General features: G+C 45.9%; 1 protein-coding gene across 1 annotated transcript in view; it reads left to right on the top strand.

Moving 5' to 3' along the window:
* Window positions 1–3,324, top strand: part of hs6st1b (heparan sulfate 6-O-sulfotransferase 1b) — a 148,405-nt gene extending 145,081 nt beyond the window's left edge. The window contains exons 2-3 of the mRNA XM_063206912.1: window positions 1,268–1,490; window positions 1,927–3,324. Of these exons, the coding sequence (XP_063062982.1) occupies window positions 1,268–1,490; window positions 1,927–2,445 (742 nt within the window). The 3' untranslated portion in view covers window positions 2,446–3,324. The remainder of the gene's footprint in view (window positions 1–1,267; window positions 1,491–1,926) is intronic.
* The last annotated feature ends 24,167 nt before the right edge of the window (window positions 3,325–27,491 follow it).

The raw sequence follows: 27,491 nt of genomic DNA, 5'->3' as shown, positions 1-27,491 counted from the left end.
CCTTCACACTGCACTACAAGTTGTTCTGTGTATGCAACAAGGAAAGTCGTCTCCCAAACAATAGTATATTAGAACAGTATCCAGAAAGGTTTAAATGCACTCTCCCAAAGGTACTCCCTGTCTAACTACACAATGCTCTTGTGTTGTCTTGTGTTTGTCTTTCTTCCTGCTCTCCATTTCCATGTCTTTCTTCTCTGTTTCGCTGTGTATCTTATTTGTGTTATGCTCTTGTATGTGTAAAACACAGACCGGTGTCTAGAATAAACCTATGTGTGTACGTGTTGGCTAGCCTATAAGCCTATTGCATGTTATACTTTGTGAATGGCATTGTATTTTATTCAGGTAAATTGGGCCACTTTGGGCCATTAACTTACATGCAACAAAGTGGCCCACTTGAATTCACCATATATTATTATAGTGCTGGCTATGTGCCACACAGTATTGGTGGTATACTGTACAGTATGAGGAAGTAAACTTATACTATTGTGTGTACTTGTGCTTGTGACCTCTTACTGCAGATTGGCCCATCGACAGGCTTATTCTTTGCTGAAAACACTCAACTTAATTAAAACAACATTGCTATGAAAATGCAGAGTGTCTTAAAAAAAAACCTGATTAAGACTTGGTGACAATATGGTTATAACACAGTCTCTGTCCTATAAGGGGTCAATGCACAGGATACAGTAGGTTTACTTAGATGCATGGCATACAGTACAGTATAAACCTGTTTCTATAGCTGTTAATAATAATTAGTTAATAATTCATCATGACTGTGTATTTATTTATATATCTTGTGTACTCCCTGTCTGTCTCCCTCCAACACAGTGGTCCTCCACCTTTTTTGAACTAACGCCCCCTTGGCCTCATCACTAGCCCTCCAAAGCCCCCTTGACCACATCAAAAGCCTGACAATACCCCACTTAGTATTAAAAATGAAATGGACCCCTAATGGCAACTAAGCACCGCCCCCTTTCAGCTGTATCCTTCTCAACCCCCCACCCCCCCACCCCAACGCCCCCCTGGGGGGCTGTACCGCCCACATTGAGAAACATTACTCTAACAGGAAGTAGTATTACAGGCACCTGGTAAGGGACCGGCTGTATTCGCATGTTGTTATTAGTATTTATATTCATACCTGGCATATTTCTCTGTCTGTCTCCTCTCTCTACAGGAAGTAGTATGGTGCTGGTGAGGGGCCTGCTGTATTCACACGTTGTTATTAGTGTTTGTATTCATACATATTTCTGTCTGTCTCCTCTCTCTACAGGAAGTACTATTACATCACGCTGCTGAGGGACCCGGTGTCGCGCTACCTGAGCGAGTGGCGGCACGTGCAGCGCGGTGCCACCTGGAAGACGTCACTGCACATGTGCGACGGCCGCACGCCCACGCCGCAGGAGCTGCCGTCCTGCTACGAGGGCTCTGATTGGTCGGGCTGCACGCTTCAGCAGTTCATGGACTGCCCCTACAACCTGGCCAACAACCGGCAGGTGAATGGAGGAATGAATGAATGAATAAATATATGAACGAACGAACTAATGAGTGAACGACTGAATGAATGAATGAATGAATGAATGAATGAATGAATGACTGCATGAATGAATGAATGAATAATTGAATGAATGAATGAATGAATGAATGAATGAATGAATGAATGAATGAATGAACGAACAAATTCACGAACGAACTAACGGATGAATGAATGAAAGAACTCATCAGCATACTACAGGCATAGGTTTTGTACTAAATCACTAAATAGATGGGTTTTTTTAAGGTGCGCATGCTGGCAGACCTGAGCCTGGTGGGCTGCTACAACATGTCCACGCTGCCCGAGCATTAACAACTCTCTCTCTCTCCCTCTCTCTCTTTCTCTCCCTCTCTCTCTCTCTCTCTCTCTCTCTCTCTCTCTCTCTCCCCTTGGCTCAGGTGCGCATGCTGGCCGACCTGAGCCTGGTGGGCTGCTACAACATGTCCACACTGCCCGAGCGCAAGCGTGCCCAGATCCTGCTGGAGTCGGCCAAGAAGAACCTGCGCGACATGGCCTTCTTCGGCCTGACGGAGCACCAGCGCAAGACGCAGTACCTGTTCGAGCGCACCTTCCATCTGCGCTTCATCCGGCCGTTCGTGCAGTTCAACAGCACGCGCGCCTCGGGCGTGGACCTGGACAACGGCACCATCCGCCGCATCGAGGAGCTCAACGAGCTGGACATGCAGCTCTACGACTACGCCAGGGACCTGTTCCAGCAGCGCTACCAGTACGCGCACATGCTGGACCGCCAGGCGCAGCGCATCACGCAGCGCAGCCAGGCTCGCCTCCTCAGGGGAGGAGGTGGAGGAGGTGGAGGTGGTGGGGAGGAGGCTGCGGCGAACGGAGGAGGTGGAGGAGAGGGTATGGCTCGTCTGCCCACCGAGGACTACATGAGCCAGATCATCCACGGCTGGTAGCACAGAGCGAGTGGGAATACATAGCGTGCGTGAGAAAGAGAGAATAAGATGACAGAGACAGAGCGAGAGAGCGAAAGAGAGCAAGAGAGAAAGAAATAGCAAACATGTGTCAGAGATAGGGAGGTGGAGAGATGAAAGAGAGCGAGGAGGAGGAGGAGAGATGTGGTATAACTCTGTCAATGTGAAAACGCAGAGATGGTGGAGAGATTGCTGTTCTGTCCTCTCCCCCCTCCCCCACACTCTGTGCCCCTCCCTCCCCAATGCTTAACTTGGTTATTTACGATTAGCCAAGTGAGAAATGTACGTGGGGGGGTAGGGGGGAGTTAAGGACCCGGTTGACCGCTTTGTTTATTCAGCTATCTGTTTTTTTTCGTTTGTATCCTTCAGGATAACATGATTGTGTGTCCTCATTGACTTACTGCTTATACCAAGGAAAAAAAAGAAAGTGGACAACAACAAAAAGACTATGGAACAGAATTTTTGGGAAAACAGTGAGGATGAAAGGTCAGGGAGGAACTGTTGAGTAGTCCTGTTCACCTCCCAGGCGAAAAGATACAGCACCCGACTGAAAAAAAAAAATCTCGAAAAACAAAGAGAGACTAAACATCAAAGCCTCCAGACAGGGCTGTCCAATTCTCTCTTTTTTTTGTTATTTTTTGTTTCGTTTTTTTTTCTCCTGAACTAACAAAGTTTTTATTTCCTCCCCTCCCAGACATAATTTAATTATCAGCGAGCATAACATAAGTCTCTCTCGTCTTGTGTTATTATTATTATTTTTTTAACCGAATTCATTTACTTGCTTTCAGATCACAAACCGACAGTTTCTAAGACAAGGAAATATTGGGAGGGGGGGAATAAATGAATAAAACAACACAAAGTGGTTGGCTTGACCCAGACTGCTTTTTATGTGAAAACAGTTGGATAATTCACTGTTTGATTTCCTGATCCTGCGATGTCAACTCCCATTTCCTCTGCACTGCTAGCAAATGTCAGCTCCAGGCATAACGGAAACCTTATTCAGTGCCCGCGAAGATTAAATCAAATATAAATAAGAAATGCCTTTCGACACACATTATCGTGAAACTATAAAAGGACTTAACAATACTAATTTGCAACGCAGTATGAGGTTCTTTCAGGGCAGCAGACTAACACTCTCTCTCTCTGCTACAGTTCTTGTGTGTTTTTAACTCCTCCTCTGTTTCATCCATTGCTCAACCTACTTTCTGTGGCAAAGACGCCAGACAGCTGGGACTAAACTAAAGCTCTGGCTTTGTCAGAGCTGCTCGTGGACATGGGGAGGCTTTCCAGTGTGTGAACTCTGTGGCTGTGAGACTTTCTACCGATATAAGTGAAACATGACTCATTGTTATGGAAATTCTCTGTATTTTTCAACAGCAATGAAAAAAGCATGGACATTGTTTTTTTATTGTTGTTGTTTGATTTTATTGCATCATTTCTTTTTCATTTTTTTCTTTTGCAATAACCCAACAGTTAGAAAGAGGTGACTGACTACTATGTCATTTCAAGTGTGTGCGTGTGCGTGTGCGTGTGCGTGTGCGTGTGTGTGTGTGTGTGTGTGTGTGTGTGTGTGTGCGTGCGTGTGTGTGTGTGTGTGTGAGAGAGAGAGAGTAGGCGAGTAGTTGTGTATGCATATGTGCATATGTGTGTGTGTTCTAGCCATATGTGTAATATAGATGCATTGCATTGTTTTCCACTCATTCTACTTCATAACAGGTATTTTTTTCCATTAAGGTTTATCCAAAGCTTTCACAGTCATTGTCATCCAACAATGGCATCAAACAATTATTTGATTGTACTATTAAATGAAATACCATCGCCCACTTACTCATTGGATAAATACACTCGTGTCATTTATTTCAATCACTGCATTTCACCAGTGCATTTCAATCACTGACTCCTTTTGCGGCTAACAGTATTCATGCTCAAATACTGTACAAATGATAACAAAGCTTCTCACCATCCAGTTTATTTTATAAAAGTGTTAATTCAAAGCAATTTATATTTTCCATTCGAAGCAATCGTGTGACAAACGTGAACAAAATGTGTGTGGCTTGGGTGCTTTGTGAGGTTCGCACAGTACAGTATGATGATGTACGTATCTGTCCCCCTGGTTGTTCTTGCTCTGTATTTCTGAGACCCAGCAATGGAAAACCAACCCCAGGAGGGTATTCCAGGAACCTGGCTCAGTAGTAAACCAGGTTAGGTTAACCTTGAGGCAGTGGTAATTCATCTAATAGAAGTTTGTGCAGTCCTCATTTTCTTAACTAAATGACACCTGTGGGCAATCTATTAGCAGGATTACCATTTCCGGTAGCTAACCTTAGCCAGGTTTACCACAGATGGGGTTGCAGGTATGACATCACGTTGGGGGAACTCCCCCAGGATTCTAAGGTTCTACATAGACTCCTATGAGCCTGCGGAACCCCCAATGTGATGTCATAATAGTGCATTTTCTTAAAAGGGTTAACCTGCAACCCCACCTTTAACCACGTTTTGCGAATACTCCCCAGGCCTCATCCATTAACTGGTATGGAACCTTTTATATATAATTTTTTTCCCCTTCTTCCTCAATGCGCTGTTTTGATTTCATCACCCAGCCAATCGGGGCTTCTTGTTATTGAGTCATTCCATTTCTGCCATCCAATCAGAATCCTTAATTTACATCCTGTACACTCAGCCCAGAGGTGTTTGTTTTTGTTTTGGTGTTTGGAAGATCCCACCCCCTCCCTCCCCTTGCTTGAGAGGGAAATCAAAAGGTGATTATTTTTTGAAAAAAATGAATGAGTATATATAAATATCTATATCTATATCTTTGTGTGTGAGTATATTAATGAATGTATGTATGATGATAACATTTGAGCATGAGACTGTGTGTGTGTGTGTGTGTGTGTGTGTGTGTGTGTGTGTGTGTGTGTGTGTGTGTGTGTGTGTGTGTGTGTGTGTGTGTGTGTGTGTGTGTGTGTGTGTGTGTGTGTGTGTGTGTGTGTGTGTGTGTGTGTGTGTGTGTGTGTGTGTGTGTGACAGATAGACTGTGTGTGAGTAGGCTGAGCCGTTAGGGATACGTATGTTTTGGCATCCCTGCTACCTTGTGTTCCTCCCATTGTATGTTGCTGTGATTTCTTTTGTTATCTATGCCAACTAAGTCTCTGAAATTACCAATAAAAATGTCATTTCCTTTTGTAATGAAACGCCTGTCTCATTGACTCACCGGCCATGACACTGCTGACATTTATGGATGTCAATGCAGCACACCACAAAAGCAACAGAGTGTCAAGGGGGGAACAAACCTGCACACAATTGCGTGGTCACATGACGCACACGCACACGCACACACACACACACACACACACACACACACACACACACACACACACACACACACACACACACACCAGAGGTAAGAACGGGTAAAAAAATCCAAGCCCGAACCGACATGGGCCCATGGGAATTGGGCCGGGCCCGGCCCGAGGCCGACTAATTATTGGATGTGTAGGCCCGAGCCCGAGGGAAGCCCGAAATTTCAAATTTTATTTATAAGGAGGGGTGATCTATGATAACAAATCAAAGCCCTTAAATTAAAGCCATTAAAGTATTTTGTTACGAAATCTAAGTTAAATAGACTGTATAAACATGCAGGCCATCTTTTATATTTCTGTGTATGCAACTGAGGTTACATTAAGCGATAATCCATCATTGACGCTTTTTTTAAGAGTTGGCGGAAAATTTTAAGGGCGTCCGTCATTTTGACCGGCTGATCATTGGGCCATAAGCCACAGCAGCAGTACGACCTTAAAAATCTAGCGCGGCACTTTCACAGAGAGAGACAGCGAGACAAAGAAGAACAACGACGCGAGCAGCAGAACAGGAATGAAGGAGTTCTTGAATTGCCATTGCAAGAGTTTATTAGGCTACAGTATGTGTCGGGTTGATGAGGCGACCTCTGTTTTTTGCAGACCACGCGTCTCTCGTGGCCAAAACACGGCCGAAATGCCTCAGCGCACTGTGATGGGAGGGAGAGGCGAGGGAAAGCGCGTGCATTCTAGCAGCAGGCACTGCACTGCTGGATTATCAACTGACGTGGAATATTATTAACGCACAGCCTACATAGCCTATTTATTTATTTAAAAAAAAAAAAAAAAAAAAAAACTGTCAACGATAGAGAAGCCGAACCCGACCCTACCCGAACGTAATGAGTGACATTTCAGGCCCGACCCGACCCGAAATTGGCTCGGGTTCGGGTTCGGGCTCGGGCCTGGGCCAAAAATCATAGGTCTAACACACACACACACACTTTCTCTCTCTCTCTCTCTCTCTCTCTCTCTCTCTCTCTCTCTCTCTCACACACACACACACACACACACAAACTTTCTCTCTCTCTCTCTCTCTCTCTCTCTCTCTCACACACACACACACACACACACACACACACACACACACACACACACACACACACACACACACACACACACACACACACACACACACACACACACACAAGCCCTTTCATGAGAATGCCATCCATCCGCTGCATAGATTATTTCCATGTCAGAGTATAGCTCTGTTTCCTTGTTTTCCTTTCTCTCCAGAAAGGTCACCACCACCACCACCACCAGTGCAGTCCCATTGTCTGCCTGTGCCCACGATCAGGGCCGCTGACATCTTTGGCCGGGCCCGGGATAAAACCATCTGAAAGGCCCCACTCCACTCAATACACACAATGTTTTGAGGACCCAATTCTCCCTGGACCCTGAACACAACTGTCCCCTTCGTCCCTCTCTTGTCTGTCTCCCTGGCCATGATCAGCGGTGTGCGAGGAGATTGGCGTATCCGTATGGTATCGTATCCGATGCAGAGGTCGGCCCATTGATTTGCGGCTCCCTGCTCTGTGCCCTCTGCCTGGTCCAAGGGTGGCCAGGGTCAAGGCACTGCAGACCGCATGGAGGCCAGCGAGTATCGACTGATCTGACGGAGCAGGCCAAGGGGGAGGAGAGCAAGTCATGACCAGGCTTAGGGTAGTAGGCGTGAAGAGACACACAGTTTATGGATCTTGTCCAACCATCTCTTCAATTTCACAAAAATGCATTTTTCTCTAAATGTTCTGCTGTTATTGTTACCTCTGCCAAGGAGGTTATGTTTTCGTTCGCATTGGTTTGTCTCTCTGTTTGTTTGTCTGTCAGTAGGATAACTCAAAAGTTATGAACAAATTTTGATGAATTTTTGAAGAGTTGTTGGAAATGACAAAAGGAACAAGAGATTAAATTTTGGTCCGATCCAGATCCAGGATTTAAAAAAAAAAAAGATTGTTCACCACTGCGGAATAGGGCGAATTTTGACATTCCAGTTTCTAAATTCACAGCAACAAGTAAGAAAGACTTGAAATGAAAAAAATATGGTGTAATCCCATGGATTTGGCGGAGGTCTGCACTCTCTGAGTGCTTCTAGTTGTATGGTAAGGTTAGTACAATGGTGATATGGTAACTTTGACTGATCTGTAAGCAGGACATGATGGGAGAACAGCCAAGAGGCACACAACTTTCTGTAGCCTATGCACATTCAACTAGATGGATCCTTATCCAAATATAGATTTAAATTCTCAAAAATTGAAAAAAAAAAATCTGAACGTTTTGCTGCTATTTTTGCACGATAGGGAAATAGTCACTAAAGGGATATACTTATTACTAATATCACCAGTATTATTATAGACAAAGAAAATGGAATCTTGTACAAGAACCACAACTAGCTGGTGTGGCCAGGAGTGGCACTGCAGCTATGTTATCACAGCCAAGTAAATAATGAATCGGTGCCAATGGGGCTGTACCCTTCTCATAGAACTATCTGCCCGTGTGATTTTTTCCCTGGAAACAATGGAGTCGCGTTCGATAGATATGAGTAAGTGAAAGCATTTGCCGACACGTTTGCATCTTGTCAAGTGTTACATTCGTGAAAATGACCCTTATTTCAACTATAGCAATGACATAACACGTGACAATCGACTTTACGGCACTACGCCATTTGTTTTGTAGTTTTAAGTCTGACTTCAGATGTCGATGTGTTTAAAGTTATGTTAGGACTGTTGCGGACACCTGTTATTTATTGCATTTAAGGTGGTGGAAAAGCGGCATGTGTACATGGGGTAAAGGAAATGACTGCGCTCATCCTTAAGAATTTGGGCACCTTCAATTAACATGTTGGACGGCGGTGGGGGGTTTTGAGGTGTGTGACCGTAGATGTCTCTGCTAGGATCAGTCAGAGTACGTCTCTCGTCAGCTCTGGTCGTGAATAGTCGCAAAGATTCCTCAGCCAGCAGGTATTAGCCGAATGCTAGCGTGTTGCAGGACAAAACTAACACGTCTTTGGGAGAACAAAGCCATGTCAGGAACCTTTAACTTCACTTCTAATACAACGTTCATGATAAGGTACAGAATGTGCACACATCTTTACAAACCAGAGAACAGAACCGTCACAAATCCCTGCTGAGCCATTTAGCCCAATAGGCTCCCATTCATCTTTTACTTGGCTGCGTTCGCCAACGGGGCTATAATGGGAGCCAATGAGAGACGCCTATCTCATAGCTTAGACAATTTCTGTTATAGATTAATGAACAGATTACTGTAATAACAATGAGATCACATGGAGGCCAGCAAATATTGAGAGATCTGACTAGACTGGTCTTAGGCCAGGGTAGGGTAGGGTGGGGGGTGATTGGGGGGTGAGCATTAGTCATTACTAGGCTTAGGCGAAAAGAGACACACAGCTGATGCTTTTTATGCAAGTACCGCTTTAATTTCACAAAAAGCAAATAGTTTTCTAAATTTCTTCCTGTTTTTGCATGGCAAATAGATGTCTCAGTACAGTAGTAGTAGACTACACTAGTTACGGTAGTGATACACATAACTTTGCAATAATGCTGTTAATGCTAAGAGGCTATTGCTGCATGATTCTTTGACCCGCAGTATTCCACTTCAGAACCACCTTTGCAATTAGTGCCCACCAAATCAGTGTATGGTAATTATTACAAATTATAAATGCATGCACATTGGCAGAGCCAAAGTGACTACAGAGACATTACAGTGTGATGAAACTGTGGCCTCAGACAGGGGGTTTGAGACAGCACTGGAAAAGTACTACACGCATGAGACAGCACAGGGGAAGATGGAAAGAGGAGGAGAGAAAGTGACAGAGGGAGGGAAGAGAAAGAGAAGAGCGATGGAGAGAGAATGGAAGCGAAATGGAGAGAGAGAGAGTGAGAGAGAGAGAGGGATAGAGAAATGAAGTGAAAGGAGATCAGAAGAAGAAAGAGAGATGCAGAGAGGAAGCGAGTGAGAGAGCGAGATTGGAAGTGAGAGAGAGAGGAGAGACATTGCGTGAGTGAGAATCCAAGAGAGAGAGAGAGAGAGGTCTGGGGATTTGGGCTGTCTGGGCCCCGGTCCCTGTGGAGGTGAAGGAGAGCAGATGGCGGCAGCTGTGCAGAGAGATCTCAGGCCCCCTGAGGGCCAATCGACGTCCTGAGCTGAGAGCAGAGAGCAGAGGAGAGGAGAGGAGAGGAGAGAGGAGAGGAGAGCTGAGGGGAGGAGAGGAGAGGAGAGGGGAGGAGAGGAGAGGAGTGGAGAGTAGAGGACAGGAGAGTAGGGGGGAGGAGAGGAGAGGAGAGAAGAGGGGAAGAAAGCAGAGGAGAGGAGAGGGGAGGACAGAGCAGAGTAGAGCAAATGAGAGGAGAGCAGAAAAGAGGAGAAGAGAGAGGCCTGTGCCGGAGCTCGGCCATCCAATGCCACATGGGGCAGACTGGAAAGAGCAGTGAGGTCCCCAACACCCTACACCACTCTGCCCTACACAAGTACATTGCTAACACACACACACTTGGCCTTTATGTCTGTCTGTCTTCCTGTCTCTGCCTGTCTGTCTGTATGTGTCTATTATTCTCTCTCTCTTTCTCACAACGTCGCAACACTAAAATAAGGGAAGAAATCGGCAGGGAATGATAGGAAATTGCACTTTTTCACTATTTAAAATGTTGTTGCATCTTTGCCCGCCCATACTGGCTGTAATGTTTCACAAAATTCAGTGACAGATTCAGTCTGGTGAAGTCTACTAGAGGGCTATGAGAATTTCGAATTGGCCTTCTTTTTCAGGCAAATTAAAGTTGAGCATTTTAGTGCCATTTCTATATTCACAGGTTAACTTAAGACCCTCTGAGACCTAGGTTTATAAGACAACTTTATTGAAAATAGTAACTCAACATGCGACAACTCCTCCTTCCATTCAAGGTTAGTTTCATTTCAATTGGTATTCTATCAACACAGACGCTAACATCGATAGTTTCGCATACTTAATTTCAGTCTTGTGTTTCGTGGATGGGGTTAGGCTGTTTTAGTGACAGGCTACAAAAAAGCTGTTCATTTACGCTAGCCTAGCACCAGCAACCTCTGGAATTTTAAGAAGTGCTTAGAATATATAAAAAAAATCTGTCTTCACATGTCCACAACACTCTCTAAGGAAATAAGGTCCTATAATAAAAAATCCCAGAGTGTGACTTTAATATAGACCCCTGCCATATTCATAAAATCCATGCAAACATTACATTGGCAGTATCAGGCATGTACAGACACATCTGCCTCGTGTCTGGACGCTATGAAAATTTCACATCCAATAATAGAGGATTATTTTCCTTTTTTTCTCTCTTTTTTATTATTTCACATCTTTGCGATGGTGGGATCTTGTCACAACCAGAGCGTTAAGTGTGAAATTTGCGCTGGCGTCATTTGACAGATCTGAGAATGGTTATTGAACCTGTCAACCAAATTTAGATATCACAGTACAGCAGGCCCTTTTTTCATCTCCATGTGGCACGCAGCGCAATTATCTCCTCTGAAGTTCAGAAAAGACGGGAAATATATTTTCTATGTTTGACTTCACTTTACTGTGTCTTATCCGCCCACTCTCTCTCTCTCTCTCTCTCTCTCTCTCTCTCTCTCTCTCTCTCTCTCTCTCTCTCTCTCCCTTCTTGGTGGGTCTATCTCTCTCTCTCTCTCTCTCTCTCTCTCTCTCTCTCTCTCTCTCTCTCTCTCTCTCTCTTTCTGAAAACAGTTTGCTCTTCTTAAATAGGTCTTAAATATACTCACCAGGATTTATTCTGATATGTTTCATGTTTTTAAAAAGTTGACATTATTAAAAAGTAGTTTTCTTTGCTCTCTGCTCTCTGCTCTCTGCTCTCTCTCTCTCTCTCTCTCTCTCTCTCTCTCTCTCTCTCTCTCTCTCTCTCTCTCTCTCTCTCTCTCTCTCTCTCTCTCTCTCTCTCTCTCTCTCTCTCTCTCTCTCTCTCTCTCTCTCTCTCTCTCTCTCTCTCTCTCGCTTAGTGTGTGTGTAAGTGTGTGTGCATGTGTGTGTCTGTGTGTGTGTGTGTGTGTGCGTGCGTGTGTGTGTGTGTGTGTGTTTCTGCTGATGAACTGTGCCTCTCTGGGGAGGTCATTATTCTGCTCGGAGGTGAGAAGCTTGCAGTTTCCCTCCCATGAGCCTCTGGGGCTGACACCTCTGTTGTGACTTGACGCAGTTGTTTCCTGTGAGCGTCACCATAGAGCAGCCCTCCCTCCTAGCCCACCCCAAAACACACACACACACACACACACACACACACACACACACACACACACACACACACACACACACACACACACACACACACACACACACACACACACACACACACACGTACACAAACACACACACACACACACACACACACACACACACACACACACACACACACACACACACACACACACACACACACACACACACACACACACGCAAACACATGCACACACACACACGCACACTACACCTATATTAGTACTGAAGCAAATTGGTATGCTCCCACCCCCTACCGAAAAGTGCAGACACAGTTCCATTCGTTGACTTCAAAATGATTACCTATCCCTTTTCAAACGAGCTCCTCAGTGCATCAATGTCTTCAATATACACTGCTGTGGAATAGGGTTGCATAGGCCTACCTGTTACAGTATGACTAAAAGTGTTTTTTTTTAAACTAATGACATTAACTTGAACCGCCAAAAAGAAAGTTTTATGAAATTGCTTTATTTTATAAGTTCTCAGAGGAAGGTTGCCATTTACTTGAACCCTTAAGCTAAATTCGCACCTCGCGTAACTAGGTGTAACCTCACTCATACCTCCCTGGCGTCGATGGCGTGCGCTGTCACGTGACCCAAAATGGCGACACGCCCCCCTCCGCAAGCTCAAAATTCCTTGCGCGGGGCAACGTCGTTCCCCGACCCCAGTGGCAAACTGAAGAATGTCCCGATTTGTACAGTGCGGTTAGCCCCATTACTCACCCTGTGGTGCCCCTGCGGTGCCCCTGGCCGCGTCATGCATGTAGGGTAGGGTGAAAATGAGGTGGTAAAGTCAGCATGTTGGAGGTGTGATTCTTAACATTCACCACAAGTGTTAGATTCCCTCCCCTGTGTGTTCGTGTGCGCACACACACACACACATGCAGGCACGTACACACGTACACACACACACATACATGCAGACACACACACTCACTCACACACACACACACACACACACACACACACACACACACACACACACACACACACACACACACATAGAGAGAGAGAAAGAGAGCGAGAAAGACTTACTAAGAGAGGCATACAGTCACACAGCAGGGAAATTCATGGCAGATTTCCCCCATCATGCATTTGGTGCCCAGACTGAGCACTGCATGAACACTCTGATGGTGATGTAACAGAGTGCCTGCAATTCACCCAAGCAGCACAAAAACTAATACCCTCTGGGAAATGAATAAACATATAAATAAATATATAAAAAGTAATGTGTGCCTGCTGCTACTTCTTGCGAGAGGAAAAAAAAGGTTTTCGATGCTGGAAGAGATGTAAAATAGGGAGTTTGGGATGGGAATGTAGCAACATTTAGAATTCCTCTGCTTGAGTTAGAAATAAATGTTGTTTTCAGGCATCACACATTTAATCAAACTAACACTTACACGTGTCGGGCATGTCGCCCCTTTTCCCCAATTTGCTCACACAACACATTTGTCGACTCTGTCATCACTTTGGAGCAAATAGGCCTACCACCAATTACAATAACAGTGCTTTGAAGAAATTAGAAGTTACTAAGTAACGAAGCATACACACAGCGCTTCAAGTAGTCTTACAGTTGGAGCTGTTTCCTAGCAGGATATTTTTAAATGTGGATTTTTTCCCCCTGGTTACATTGGTGTTGGCCTTCCATTTCCACATAAGCAGATTTTTAAAACCCACACATCAAAAATCCTGCTTTAAAAATATTCCAGTTAGGGGGCTAAAATGCACCTGTTACAAGGGAGTTTTTTGTTATTATCCCCAATACCCACATATAAAAGTATCCTGCTACGTGGAAACAGCACCTTATAAAGAATATGTTCATCTCAGTCTCTCATTACACAAATGGCTATAAAATAGAAATACACTGCAGGAGTTCTCTGTAAGAACTGGCGGTGACTGTTTATTGTTAGGGTGTGTACCTGGTTAATTTACAGAGTAAAAGAACCATTTGAGGGCACTACAACACACTTTTTAAAACATTTGTCCCAAAAGAGTTGTATTTGTTATTGTTCTGAATAATAAATCCTTGTTGTGCTCTACTACACCTGTGCTCTTTATGCCTTGAGCAGATATTCGCACACTGCACCTGCACATTTAGCTTTTTTTGGGTCCCTGCTGAGGTACTTTGAAAAATGAATATTTTCCACTGGGCAGCTGAGGCATTTGTTTTCATTTCATTCCAGTTTTTGAGCATCTCAATTTCCTACTACAATAAGCCATACTGTAAGCATGGCCTACTCAAAATAACCTGTCTGAACATGGATGGATAAAAAGGGTTGAGTATTGATTTCAGATCGGCACCACACTGGATTGGCCATATGGCACATAGGGCATGTGCCCGGTGAACTGTTGATGATTTTGGCCTGGTCCTCCCCTCAATGTAATGGTAGTCCTTATGCTGCTACAGCAGACCTCTACGACAGACATAAATATCCATTTTTACTGTTGTGGTCAAAGTAGCTTGTAATAGAAAACTAAAAATGTTGTCACTTGCTTCATTGTCTCTCTCAATGCCTGGCGGACAGGACTTGGCTGATAATGCCCGTGCTGATTTTTTCTCCCAGTCCAGCCCTGGCACCACACAAGCACACCCTCCCCTGCACATCCGCAACCTTGCCCCTGTAGTAGAGGATCGTCCAGAGGACAAATGTCTCTTCATGCTGGAACCACTGATGGACTCTCACCATCCTGATCACTAATACTTCTGACGTCTGACATGCATCTGTATGATGAATATTTGACGGATATGGAGCCATCAATAGTTAAACAAATGTCGACAGAAAAAGAAATGTCTTACTGTATTACACATTATTTTTTACCGGTTTTGTTTGTTGGTGTTGTCTTTTTATGTCTTTTTATGGTGCTGCAACCTCCCTCTCTCTGAGACGAAATTCTCCTTGATGTAAAAAAAAAAAAACCCTGACCTGACCTAACCTAATCTAACCTTGGCTAACCTAACCTATAATGTATTCAGCGCGACTCATTCAACATAGCATTATACAACACAACACAACACAACACAACACAACACAACACAACACAACACAAAAAAACACAACACAACACAACACAACACAACACAGATATAACGTAACATTCCAGTGACATAACCAATATAAAGTGGGGAAGCCCAAGAGCATCTGCACTTTGGATGCTGCATACGTAATCCACTACTGTTCACTTCTGTTCCCTATATGTACAGCAGTCTCATGATGCTGCACTGCACATTGTTGGAGAGGGCCAATTCGAAAGTGTTTTGTTGTCAAGAAGTCATCCGATCTTTCCTGTCGACTGAGATATCTTTGAGCTCACTTAGTATCCTCAGAATCACGCACGCACGCACGCACGCACGCACGCACGCACGCACGCACGCACGCACGCACGCACGCACGCACGCACGCACGCACGCACACACGCACGCACGCACACACGCACACACGCACACACGCACACACGCACACACGCACACACGCACACACGCACACACGCACACACGCACACACACACACACACACACACACACACACACACACACACACACACACACACACACACACACACACACACACACACACACACACTGCAAGTGCAGTTGCTTTATTATGGATGGTGGCTAAATAGATACAAATGATCAATTGGACCGCTCTTCATTCTTTCTTACAGCACTCCCTGCCCACTCAAAACTATTTTCTCTCAGCATGCACTTTTGTGATCCGGATGAGAGTGCTGTTACCAAACAAACTTCAATCCAGATGGGTGGTGTATGGCCAAGTTTAATATTGGCATTCTGATACGTTTTACTGTAAAACAAATCTATTTTGTGCTGATGCAGAGTTTTGTCCAGGAGGTTTGTCTCTCTTTTAGAGGTATAACTTCTATTTTACAAGGCTAAAGGTTCGTTTTTGAGCATCAGAAATGACTTACATAAATGCACAATGATTATATGAGGATAACCTTCGCTAATAACCTTAAGTAATAACAAAAACATAATTCTTACTTGCATATGGGCCTACGGTATGTATCCTGCATATTTTTCCCATCACTATTTTTTTCCAAACATTTTCTATAGCCTATATCAGTGTTTCTCAACAGGGGTGCCGGGGCACCCTGCCCTGGAGTGCCGCGGACTCCCCTCAGGGGTGCCGCGGAAACGTGGCTGATAAATAAATTATGTAATATAATAGGCCTACATATTTGTCTAAATTGATAAGTTAATGCTAGTCAGTGGAATCTTTCATCTGCCATTTCCGCACAATAAAGTAAATACTGTATAGGTCGCCCCAGTCAGCTGTAATTTCGAACGTAGGTCCTGTGACGTCTCCAAATGTGTTACTTTTCTAAGCTTGTGTGGTATTGGATGCAATGCCATGTTATGGCTTGTTGGTTTGGGGTGCCTTGAAATATTTCATGAATTGAAAGGGTGCCTTGCTTAAAAAAAAGGTTGAGAAACACTGGCCTATATTTATACAGGAAACGTACTGCATGCTGCAGTCTACATCTGGTCAACAGCAAGTTGGCAAACTGAGACAAATTTGTTTTCTTTTTTTGTTTTGTCTACATCCTGTGTCTGTCTACGGTCTGTCTGTTGGACCGGCACGGCTTACAGTGAGTACACTTAATAAAGTTACACTCAGTTCTTTACCCCTTTGCGTCTCATACCGCATTTATTTTTATGCCACTCTTTGACACTGGGTTTAACCCTCATGTGGTGTCACAGTCAAAAAATACAGTTGTCATACATCATCTTGCAATATATTTCAAAGCATGAAAATGGTAGTTTTTCACCATACACCAATGAGACTTTATGATATTCTTAACCTACTCTGATGGAATTAATAAAATAAAATAGGACCAAATTCTTTAAACCAAGAACAGAAGAGAAAGAAAATGGTGAACACGTAGCATGAGCCTCTTGGACGTACATGTAGCCATTCATATATATCCAAGCTTCCACAGTACAGTTTTTCTCGATTGGTTTGTCTAATTTCTTGAAACCGATATGACATTTCTATAAATTTTGGGTCATTTGGCTAAACATTTTTACACTTCTGCACAACAGTTCAGATAACTAGCAAAATGTCATATACCTCCCAAAACAGCTCATTCTTGCATCAGCACTAAACCTTCTCCCACATAAATAGTCAGTACCATAAAAATGGCATATATCCTTCTCAATTGGTTTGGCTCATTTGCATTCATTTAGTCATTCTGTCAAAATAAACTGGATGGTTCAGCATAACGCCATGGATCCTCATCACTTGCTCATATCACTCCAAAAACACCCGTGTGTCGAAACTACGTAAGGCCAAAGAGGAGACCCATGGCCTTGCCATCATAAGCAGGGTCAGCTAACCCACCATCAGCTAAGCCTCCCCCGTCAACAACACATTGATCAATAGGTGAAGGCATAGTCTGTGACCGTGAGGGTCCCTTCACATGAGGCATGCCTAGACAAGGGAGGGTGGGGGGTGGGGGTTTAGCTGCTTGACAGCATCATGAGCATTCCTCCCTTCATATCAACACTACATCGCTTGAGAGGTGGTGGCACTGGCTAGCGTGAGGAGGGCGTCTAAAATGCATGCCCAGAAAAGGAGAAGGTTTAGCTGGCGAGGGTAAACACCATCATGAAACTCCCTCTCTTCAACAACATATACGTACCGTACGTACACTAGGAGATGGAGGTAGGCCATGATGACAGCGAATATGCATCATGCCAAAACAAAGTCTAAGGCATTTTGTCCAAACAACAACTGATTTTCCTCATCCTTCTAAAGACTATTTCTGCCACTCTCTGATGCAGACACTCTTTTCCCCAGATTAAAGCACTCGTGAAGGTCACATGCTTACTGTAAAATGAATGAAAAATACAGTTTGTAGATGCAAAAAATACACTGCGGCTGTGATTCGGTTCCCACAAACCTCACAACACTACTGGTGAGAGTAGACCCCATCATAAGCCTCCCTCCCGTCAACAACACAGGGGCTAAGAGGTGGAGGTAGGCTGCTAACATGATGTGTATGCCTGTTTCGGAATTCCCCCCGAACAGGGCATCAAACAGCAGCAGGCGGAAATAACTCTTATGGGTTCTTTATTTTCTTTGTGTTAATTTCTTAGTTCATTTTTTCCATAGTTTTTGGTTAGTTCCCATACAGTCTTTAGGTTATTAACCTGCAGATCCCAAATACAAGAGTACAAGAAAATAGCGAGTCAACTTTGTGCACATATAAACCAGCAATATTATCTAAACATTTAGAAAGTTCATAAGTAAGTGTGCAGCATGAGTCATGAGACCCCACAAACATGATAGCCAGGTAGCCATATTCAGAAACATTAATGCAACATCAAACAGCATCAATACATTATGATTAAAGTACATAGCATTGCACAATAAACATAGCACTGCATAACCCAATTTAGATATTTAAATGACATTCAACATTACATAAGCAGTTCTACACTACAGCTACCAGAATGCATTGCTACCAGTTAACCCAAAGATTAGAGTACAAATTAGAAAGCTGAGCTGGTGCAGCTCCAATATTAAAATTAACCCTCATGTATTTGACCATAAATAATCAGACTTAACCTTCCCCACTAATCAAAGCCAAGAGAACAAACAATATAAAGCAGTCCATTGCAGTACTACAGTTAATTCAATCAGTAGTGAATCACCAAAAACCGGAAGAGAGCCGAACTACACTACCCATAATTCCGTTCGCTGCACCAAGAATCAGCTGGCTAATGTTGCTACAAACACCACTCGCGACGGCAACAACAGTGCGAGTATCGAGCTCAAACAGTTTAGAGTTACGAGCGGCAAGCTTACAAAAGAGACAGTTAACCACACATTGATTTACACATTTAAAATACCATTAAACTACCGCAGCTTAGAGAAGTGAGAGACAGCGGACTTACCATTGGCGAGCTGCTTGTTTTGATGAAACGCCATTAAGGATTTTGGACTTCCCGCTGCATTTAAGCACGCATGCGTTTTGACGCCTGGGATTTCATTGGATCACCCCGGTAAGTCCTCTCCCTCTCATTCAAGCCACGTACAGGATAAACACCTCCCCTTTGCAAATACCCAGTGAACGCAACACCTCCCACTTGACCGAATTGTTCCTGGATACAGTGAGGTCACAATCATATTTCATCACAAAGTTTTTTTTTTGTTTGTTTTTTTTTTCTCATAGCACCCAAATGTCTCATTTGATTCTTTGTGTGGTGCAATGTGGCGTTATGAAAAGGCGGCAGCGTTCAGCGTGCACCGCATGTTTGTGTGTGCAATGGGCAGGCAACGGCAGCGTTCAGCGTGCACCGTGCGTGTGTGCGTATTTATTGTGCAAACAGCGGCAGCTGGGGGATTTTAGTCTTCCACAGGAAGAAGGACGACCAGCCTTCTTACATCTCTCCTGATGACCACCGTGGGCATCGGAGAGCAGCTTTTCTTACGGTAACCTGCCTGGGAAGCCGGAGTGCCAGCGCAAGTGGTGATGTCTGCATCTCGGACAACCCCTTTGTTGTCAGGGTAGACCGACAGAATTCGGCCTAGGCGAAACTGGCTCCTCAAGGCGTTGGGGTCAGCGACCCAAACTAGGTCGCCGACTTGAACATTCCTCTCAGACCTGTGCCACTTCTGTCGGATGAAGAGGTTTGGGCCGGCAAGCTCTCTCCACTTAGCCCAGAAAACGATCCACCCCAATTTGGATGGCTCGCAGCCGGCGCCAGGAATGAGTCTCGAGGACGAGGCTAGAGGTGTCACCTCCAGGCGACGCTCGGCCCAGGATGAGAGAGTTCGGGGTTAAATACCTCAATGGAGTTTTCTTGCTCTTGGGCTCTAGCATCTATTGGACGTTCGTTTGTCAGGTTGGCTGCCTGATACAAAAGGGTTTTGGAGTTCTCCCCATGTGAGAGAACCTGTGGTTCCGCCAAGGCTCATAAGCGCCCTCTTCAAGAGCTTAACAGCTGCCCTCTGCAGCTCCATTTCTATGGGGTGCGTCTGCAGGATGAAACTCCCACTTCCACTCAGTACCATTTTTGGCGGCCACAGTCTCGATGGGCAAGGCTTGGAGACAATCAAGGTACTTGTAAAGTTGCAGAAGGGCTGGTTTAGCGCCAAATGAAGTTGGTCCCTCGATCAGACCATAGTTTTCTGGGATGCCCCCTGAGGGCGACGAAGCGGGAGTAAGCCTGGAGAAAGCTTTCTGCAGACTGGTCATCCGTGAGGTCCGCATGGACTGCTCGGGAGGCCATACAGCAGTAGACAATACCCCAGACTTTCTTTGTGGTTCTTCGCTTAACAGAGTCCTTCACTTCAAAGGGGCCAAAGAGATCAAGGGTAGTGAACTCAAATGGGCTGGCTCTTTGGGTGCGTTCTGGAGGTAGATCGCTCATCACTTGTTGGCAGAGTTGAGCCCTTCGCTTGATACAAGTGATGCAATCGTTAAGTATTTTCTTAACCAGCCTCCGTCCCTGCGTGATCCAAGCTTTCTTCCGTGTTCGTAGAAGAGTGGCGGCAACACCTTCATGATTTTCTTCATGGGCCTCTCTGACTAGCAGGGTTGCAAGCCACGATTGGTATGGGATCAATGGCACAGCAATTTTGTCCTCGTCCCAGCTTTGGACCCTTCCTCCGCAGATGAAGAGACCAGTTACATCATCTCTCTGGACGACCAGACGATCAAGAGTTGTGTCTTGAAACTTGATTCCATCTTGAGCCTCCAGAGCCAGGAATTTGAATGCAAACTGCTCTCTCTTCAGCTGACAGGTAAGTACTTTCCTCCTCCCACTTTGAGCAGCCAGGGGTTCTGGTGGGTCTACGCAGCCAGAAGTCCCCTGCCCTCTTCAGCCAGCCGATAGAGCCACACAAACGAGTCAGGGAGCTGATTCTTTCGGGCTTGACCAGCTTCACAAGGGCCACGATGGATGGGCTTGACCATTTGAAGGTTTGATCTTCTGCTGCTATGACCGCCGCAGAGAAAGCCTTCCTTTGGAGGCCTCCAATCTCTTCAGAGACAGAGGGGAGGATTTCTCTGGCAGTTTTCACGGGCCAGCTTTCGAAGGGAAGCTTGAGAAATCCAGGGCCTTCTTGCCAGGCCGATCCTTCAGCAAGGTCCTCAGGGGTAGACCCCCTTGTGATGAGATCGGCAATGTTTTCTTTTCCTTCGACCCATCTCCAGTTGTCGACAGACCCTGCTTTTGGATTTCTCCGATCCGATTGGCAAAGAATGTCTGATAGCCATAGCTATCCTTTTGGATAGCTGCTAGAATCGTCTGGCTGTCGACAAAATGGATCCATCTGTCGACCTGGATATGACAATGTTTTTCAAAGTAGGTCTTCAAGCGTGTAGCGAACACAGCGCCGCATAGCTCCGCCTTGATAACATCACCCTTTTTGGTCTAGTGGGGTGAGTTTAGCTTTAGACTCGACCAGCTTTACAACAACTTTGCCTTCTACTGTCTCCCAGCGAAGATAGAGCACTGCTCCATAAGAAGCTTCACTGCCGTCAGAGAATGTGATCCCCATGGGCCGGCCCAAGGCTCCATGGGGTGTAAGGCTCCTGGCAAATTTCACCTGGCTGAGTCTTACACACTGCTCGAACAGCGTTATTGCAGCTTCTCGGAGATGCTGAGGGAGAGGCTCATCCCAGGTGTCCTTGGCAGGACGGTCTTTTCCAGCCTCCTGAAAGGACTGCCTTACAAGCATGACTCCCCGTTGCTTGATGGGGGAGGCTAAGCCAATGGGATCATAAAACCCTGCAATCTGACTCAATAGCATTCGTCGGGTAAGAGGGTCAGGGGTGCCTTCCCTGACCTCCTTTTCTGCAGGTCTAGCCCAGTCCTCATTTTTCCTCGTCGCTTTGAGAAGTTGATAGATGTGAGTAAGTGCAGGTTGTCCGTCTCAGGCTCATAACCTACACCAAGAGCCTTGTTTTCCTCATCCTGCATTTGGTTTGGGAGGATCAACATTTTAGGCTCTGCCGTCCTGTGGTCGCAGGAGCCGGTGGGATCCTCTCCCCTCCCACTTTGGCCAGTCAGGACCCAAGGTTTGAGTAAGAAGCCTCCTGCTTGTAGGATTTCTTCCACTCTTTTAGTCATCTTGATCAAGGCTTGGAGGTCATCATGGGATGTTAAGATGTCATCGACGTAGCAGTCCTCGGTCAAGATGCGACGCTCTGCAAGCATGGTTGCAAACTGGGGCAGGTTGGCAGTTTCCCTCAGGGCCACCTGAGCGATGCAGCCGGCAGGCTTGTCTCCGATGTTGACTCTGACGACAGCATACTCGCCGATTTCCTCCTTGGGGTCATCCCTCCAGAGGAACCGATGGAGATGTACTTCCTCGTCCCTTGAGCCACACAGAGTTGTACATTTTTTTCATCACATCTCCGAGGGCCGCATACAATCCACTTCTAAACCTTAGGAGGACACCTCGGATAGGGTTAAGAAACGTCGGGTCCTTTGTGGAGCATGTTGTTTAGGCTCATGCCTTTGAATTCCTGGCTACTGTTCCAGACTATTCGTACTGGCGTGGAGCTGGAGTGAGAGATTGGGGGCGACCAGGTGACTGATGTACCATACTGGTCCATTCCAGTCCTTGATCTGCTGCCTGGTGAACTTGACAGCTGCTCCCCTGGTTACCATTTCATGGATTTGCTCAGCGTAGGCCGCCTTCCACAGGGGCTCTTTTGCCAGCCGCTCTTCAGCCTTCCGGAAGGTTGCTTCTACTGCTTTGCGATTGTCTGGCAAGATTTCTGGGTTAATCTTCCAAGGGTACGCAGCATCCCAGTGTGGGCTTACGCTGTGCTTGTCAGCCAGGACGTATGAAAGACAGTTCTTAATCTTTTCCAATTCTCTCTCCTCTCCGAGAGTCATTTCTTGGCCGCCAGGGGAGCACCTGCCACATCTACAACCCCCGCACTTTGGCTCACACGCTGCTCCGATGCTGTCCCATTTGAAACCAGTCCCAGAACCTCATTTGTGCTGCTGAGCGTTAATCTGCTTGGGCCACATCTCCATCCAGGTCTTCAGTGCCCAAAATGACCTCTTTGTATAGTTTCTGAGGACGTTCTCATGGTGCGGCGCGAAATGAGTTTCAGACTGAGCAGTGTTAGATCGACTGATTCAAAAAGGTTGGGGTGGGTCCCTGCAACTGTAACCCCTAACGGGCCATCCCAGAGGACGAGATCGCCCTCCCTCTTTGACGGTTGGGGAACCAGGCGACCTTCTCGGTGGCTGATTAGAAGGTCAATCGTGCTGGGGCGGGTTAAGTCGGTTAAAGAGACACCAGGAAATATTTTTTGCCAATTGCTCTGGCGTGACAGGGTGGCAGACTTCAGCGATGCTGTCAAGTCCGTAGCAGACCACCTTGTGTTCAGCAATCTCCCCCTTGGCAGTCTTGACTCTCAAACGGAGGCTGTACCTCTTGGTACTGACCTTTTTGGTCATCCCCCCGACCCCATGCACCATCAGTTGGATACTCTCACCGTTCAGTCCTAAGCGTCGAGCAGCAGAGTGAGTGATGTAATTTGTATCGGATGCAAGGTCTATTAGCGTGCCAATGAGCTGGCCAGCGTTTGTTGTGACGTCGAGGAGCATCATCACTACTGGATACTCCTCAGGTGCTTTTCCAGCGGAGCAGGTTACGGCAGAGGCTTTGTTTGAGAACGCTTTCCGGAATTCATCCCTCAGCTCAGGAGCAACCTTAGCTAGGAGTTCTTCCTGATGGGTGGTGAGACCCAACACTTTACTGCTGGTCTTACTTTTGGCCTCTTCCACAGCTATTGCTTTGGGACAGAGTAGGTAGTGGTGGAGCTCCTCCGAACGGCAGTCTGCTTTAGTGCAAACAAACTTCCTGTTGTTACAGGCACTCTGCGCATGAAAGCAGAGGCATTCAGAGCACAGTTTGTGGGCATTGAGGTGGGCCCTTTTTGCCTGGATGCTCATCCCTCTGAATGTGGCGCATGCATAGAGCCTACCAGCATGCTGCGTCTCAGAGCAGGCTGTGCACGAGTCTGACTGTGGCCTTGATGAGGATCCTCTTTGGCCAGAGGTGGCCTTGGAAAATGCCTTTTTGGCTCCCTTGTCCACTGGAGTCTTTGCCGGGGGGTTGCTTTCACCAAGGCCTTCATCCAGTTGATCCAGCTCCTCCAGAATTGCCTCGTGCTTTTGAAGGAACAGTAGGAGGCTGTCAAAGTGGTTTTGTGGAGTGACCTCATTTAGTGGCTCAGCTTTAAACTCGATCCACTTTTCTTTTAGTGAACTTGGCAACTTCCTTTCAAGAGACTGAGCAACGAGGCGGTTCTTCACGATGTCCCTCTTCTCCCAGGATGACCAGATTGCTCAGGGCTCGCTCCACTGCTTGGATCAGCTCAATCGTCTTTCGAGGGTTATTTCCCCTAACAGCGGGTAGACTTTCCACCTCCTCTGCTATTTTTAGGACAATTTTTGCCTTGTTGGCCAAAACGATGATCCAGGCGCTTGACCATTTCCTCCACAGTCACGCAACTGGACAGGACGAGGTCTCTCTTGACCTTTTCAGTTAGGCTTGCGAGCAGATGGAAGCGGGTGACCCCAGCAGTCCTCAGTGGATTCCCAAGCGTTTCAAGTTCAGTCCACTCTGCCTTCCACTGATAGTAGTCAGTCATGTTGCCAGAGAAGATGGGTAGGCGTGTTCTTTCTAGGCTGATCTGCGGCTTTAAGATGGTAGGCAAACTTTGAGATGGCGGGGCAGCTGCTGGGGCACTGGGCTGGTTGGACGCTGAGGTGCTGTGTGTTGGTCGAGGGATATCTGCACACTGGATTGGTTGCTTGTTTGCTGCATGCCAGCTGCACTGGGCTCTGGTTTAGTCGTGCGGCTTGATTTCTTCCAGCGGAGCTCCCAGTCCCGCACTCTGCTTCTGAACTTGTAGAGGAGCTGTTTGTGGGGGTTGACCTTGTCTGACACAATACGCTCCCAAGCTAGCACCTTTTGCTCAAAGTCGTGGATGGTTTCCCAGAGGCCTTCACGGTGGGAATCAAAGTCAGTCTCAGTCATGTCATCGAAACTTATGGCCTCCACTTCCTTGCATTTCTCCTCTGTGCCATCAACATGCTGCTGGATTTCGGAGCTGGCGAATTTGGTCCATAGGGTGTCCCGGGCTAACTGAAAAGCCTCTCTGAAAACAGTGAACATCTGTCCAATTCTGACATTGGTCTTGCCTGCCTCCTCTTCGCCACCATCGATCTCAGCCAAGGCCTCCAAGAGTGTTGAGGCAGCATCATGCGCTCTGTCGAAGTCAGCGCTTATTGCACGCATTTCCTCTATGAGTGCTCCTTTTTCGAATATGTCCACTCCCAGGGACATTTTGTTTGCCCTCCTGGTGAAGGTGGCCTGTGTACTGGCCCTTTTCCCTTTCAGAGAAACGATTTCAGGCGACTCCATTTTAGAAGTATTTTGCAACTGAATCAAGAGGGGTTATCAAAAGGGGATATTTTCTTTTTCCTCTTCTTCCTTCTATAACCAGATGGCTGGTTGTCACCGTGGTTAATAACTGTTTCGGAATTCCCCCCGAACAGGGCATCAAACAGCAGCAGGCGGAAATAACTCTTATGGGTTCTTTATTTTCTTTGTGTTCATTTCTTAGTTCATTTTTTCCATGGTTTTTTGGTTAGTTCCCATACAGTCTTTAGGTTATTAACCTGCAGATCCCAAATACAAGAGTACAAGAAAATAGCGAGTCAACTTTGTGCACATATAAACCAGCAATATTATCTAAACATTTAGAAAGTTCATAAGTAAGTGTGCAGCATGAGTCATGAGACCCCACAAACATGATAGCCAGGTAGCCATATTCAGAAACATTAATGCAACATCAAACAGCATCAATACATTATGATTAAAGTACATAGCATTGCACAATAAACATAGCACTGCATAACCCAATTTAGATATTTAAATGACATTCAACATTACATAAGCAGTTCTACACTACAGCTACCAGAATGCATTGCTACCAGTTAACCCAAAGATTAGAGTACAAACTAGAAAGCTGAGCTGGTGCAGCTCCAATATTAAAATTAACCCTCATGTATTTGACCATAAATAATCAGACTTAACCTTCCCCACTAATCAAAGCCAAGAGAACAAACAATATAAAGCAGTCCATTGCAGTACTACAGTTAATTCAATCAGTAGTGAATCACCAAAAACCGGAAGAGAGCCGAACTACACTACCCATAATTCCGTTCGCTGCACCAAGAATCAGCTGGCTAATGTTGCTACAAACACCACTCGCGACGGCAACAACAGTGCGAGTATCGAGCTCAAACAGTTTAGAGTTACGAGCGGCAAGCTTACAAAAGAGACAGTTAACCACACATTGATTTACACATTTAAAATACCATTAAACTACCGCAGCTTAGAGAAGTGAGAGACAGCGGACTTACCATTGGCGAGCTGCTTGTTTTGATGAAACGCCATTAAGGATTTTGGACTTCCCGCTGCATTTAAGCACGCATGCGTTTTGACGCCTGGGATTTCATTGGATCACCCCGGTAAGTCCTCTCCCTCTCACTCAAGCCACGTACAGGATAAACACCTCCCCTTTGCAAATACCCAGTGAACGCAACAATGCCCATACCCAGACAAAGAGAGGGTTTAGCCAGTCCAGCAACTGCAAACAACATCATCACACATGGGATAAGAGGTGGAGGATCTCTACTGTAGGCCTTGACCGAGAGGGGACCTCTCAGCATGGCCAGCCCAGACAAAGAGAGGGTTTGCCGGCCAAAGGAGGGTAGACGGCAGTCAGACAGACATCACATGAGGCGGCCGTATTTTTAGCTAAACGTTCCTGAATGGCGTCCTTCTTCTTCCTCATTTACGAAAGCAGGGCACATGTACTGAATCCCCCCCCCATACCCGTTCCCATTGCCACCCCATGCTGCAGCCTTTCACCCAAATTCCAGCAAAGATTAGATTACCTCAGGGAGGAATATGGTGTTTTTAGGGACCAACACACACACACGCACACACACACACACACACACACACACACACACACACACACACACACACACACACACACACACACACACACACACACACACACACACACACACACACACACACACACACACACACACAAGCTGACACAAGCCAGCTTTGTCTCCAGCCCCCAACAGAGAGAGAAACATGACCCTACACACACACACACACACACACACACACACACACACACACACACACACACACACACACACACACACACACACACTGCACACCTCCCACCCCGCGTCTGTTGCTCTCAAAGAGCTAGCTATCTCATTCAGGCCATTAAATTAATTCAATCATCGCAAACACGATCACAGTGCCTAGCTTTTGTGTACCATCGCTGTCAGGGAATAAGACCATGGCCGCTTGT

This window comes from Engraulis encrasicolus, chromosome 9, assembly GCF_034702125.1.
Source record: "Engraulis encrasicolus isolate BLACKSEA-1 chromosome 9, IST_EnEncr_1.0, whole genome shotgun sequence".
NCBI classification, from domain to species: Eukaryota; Metazoa; Chordata; class Actinopteri; order Clupeiformes; family Engraulidae; genus Engraulis; species Engraulis encrasicolus.
This window is presented reverse-complemented; position numbering and strand designations above follow the sequence as displayed.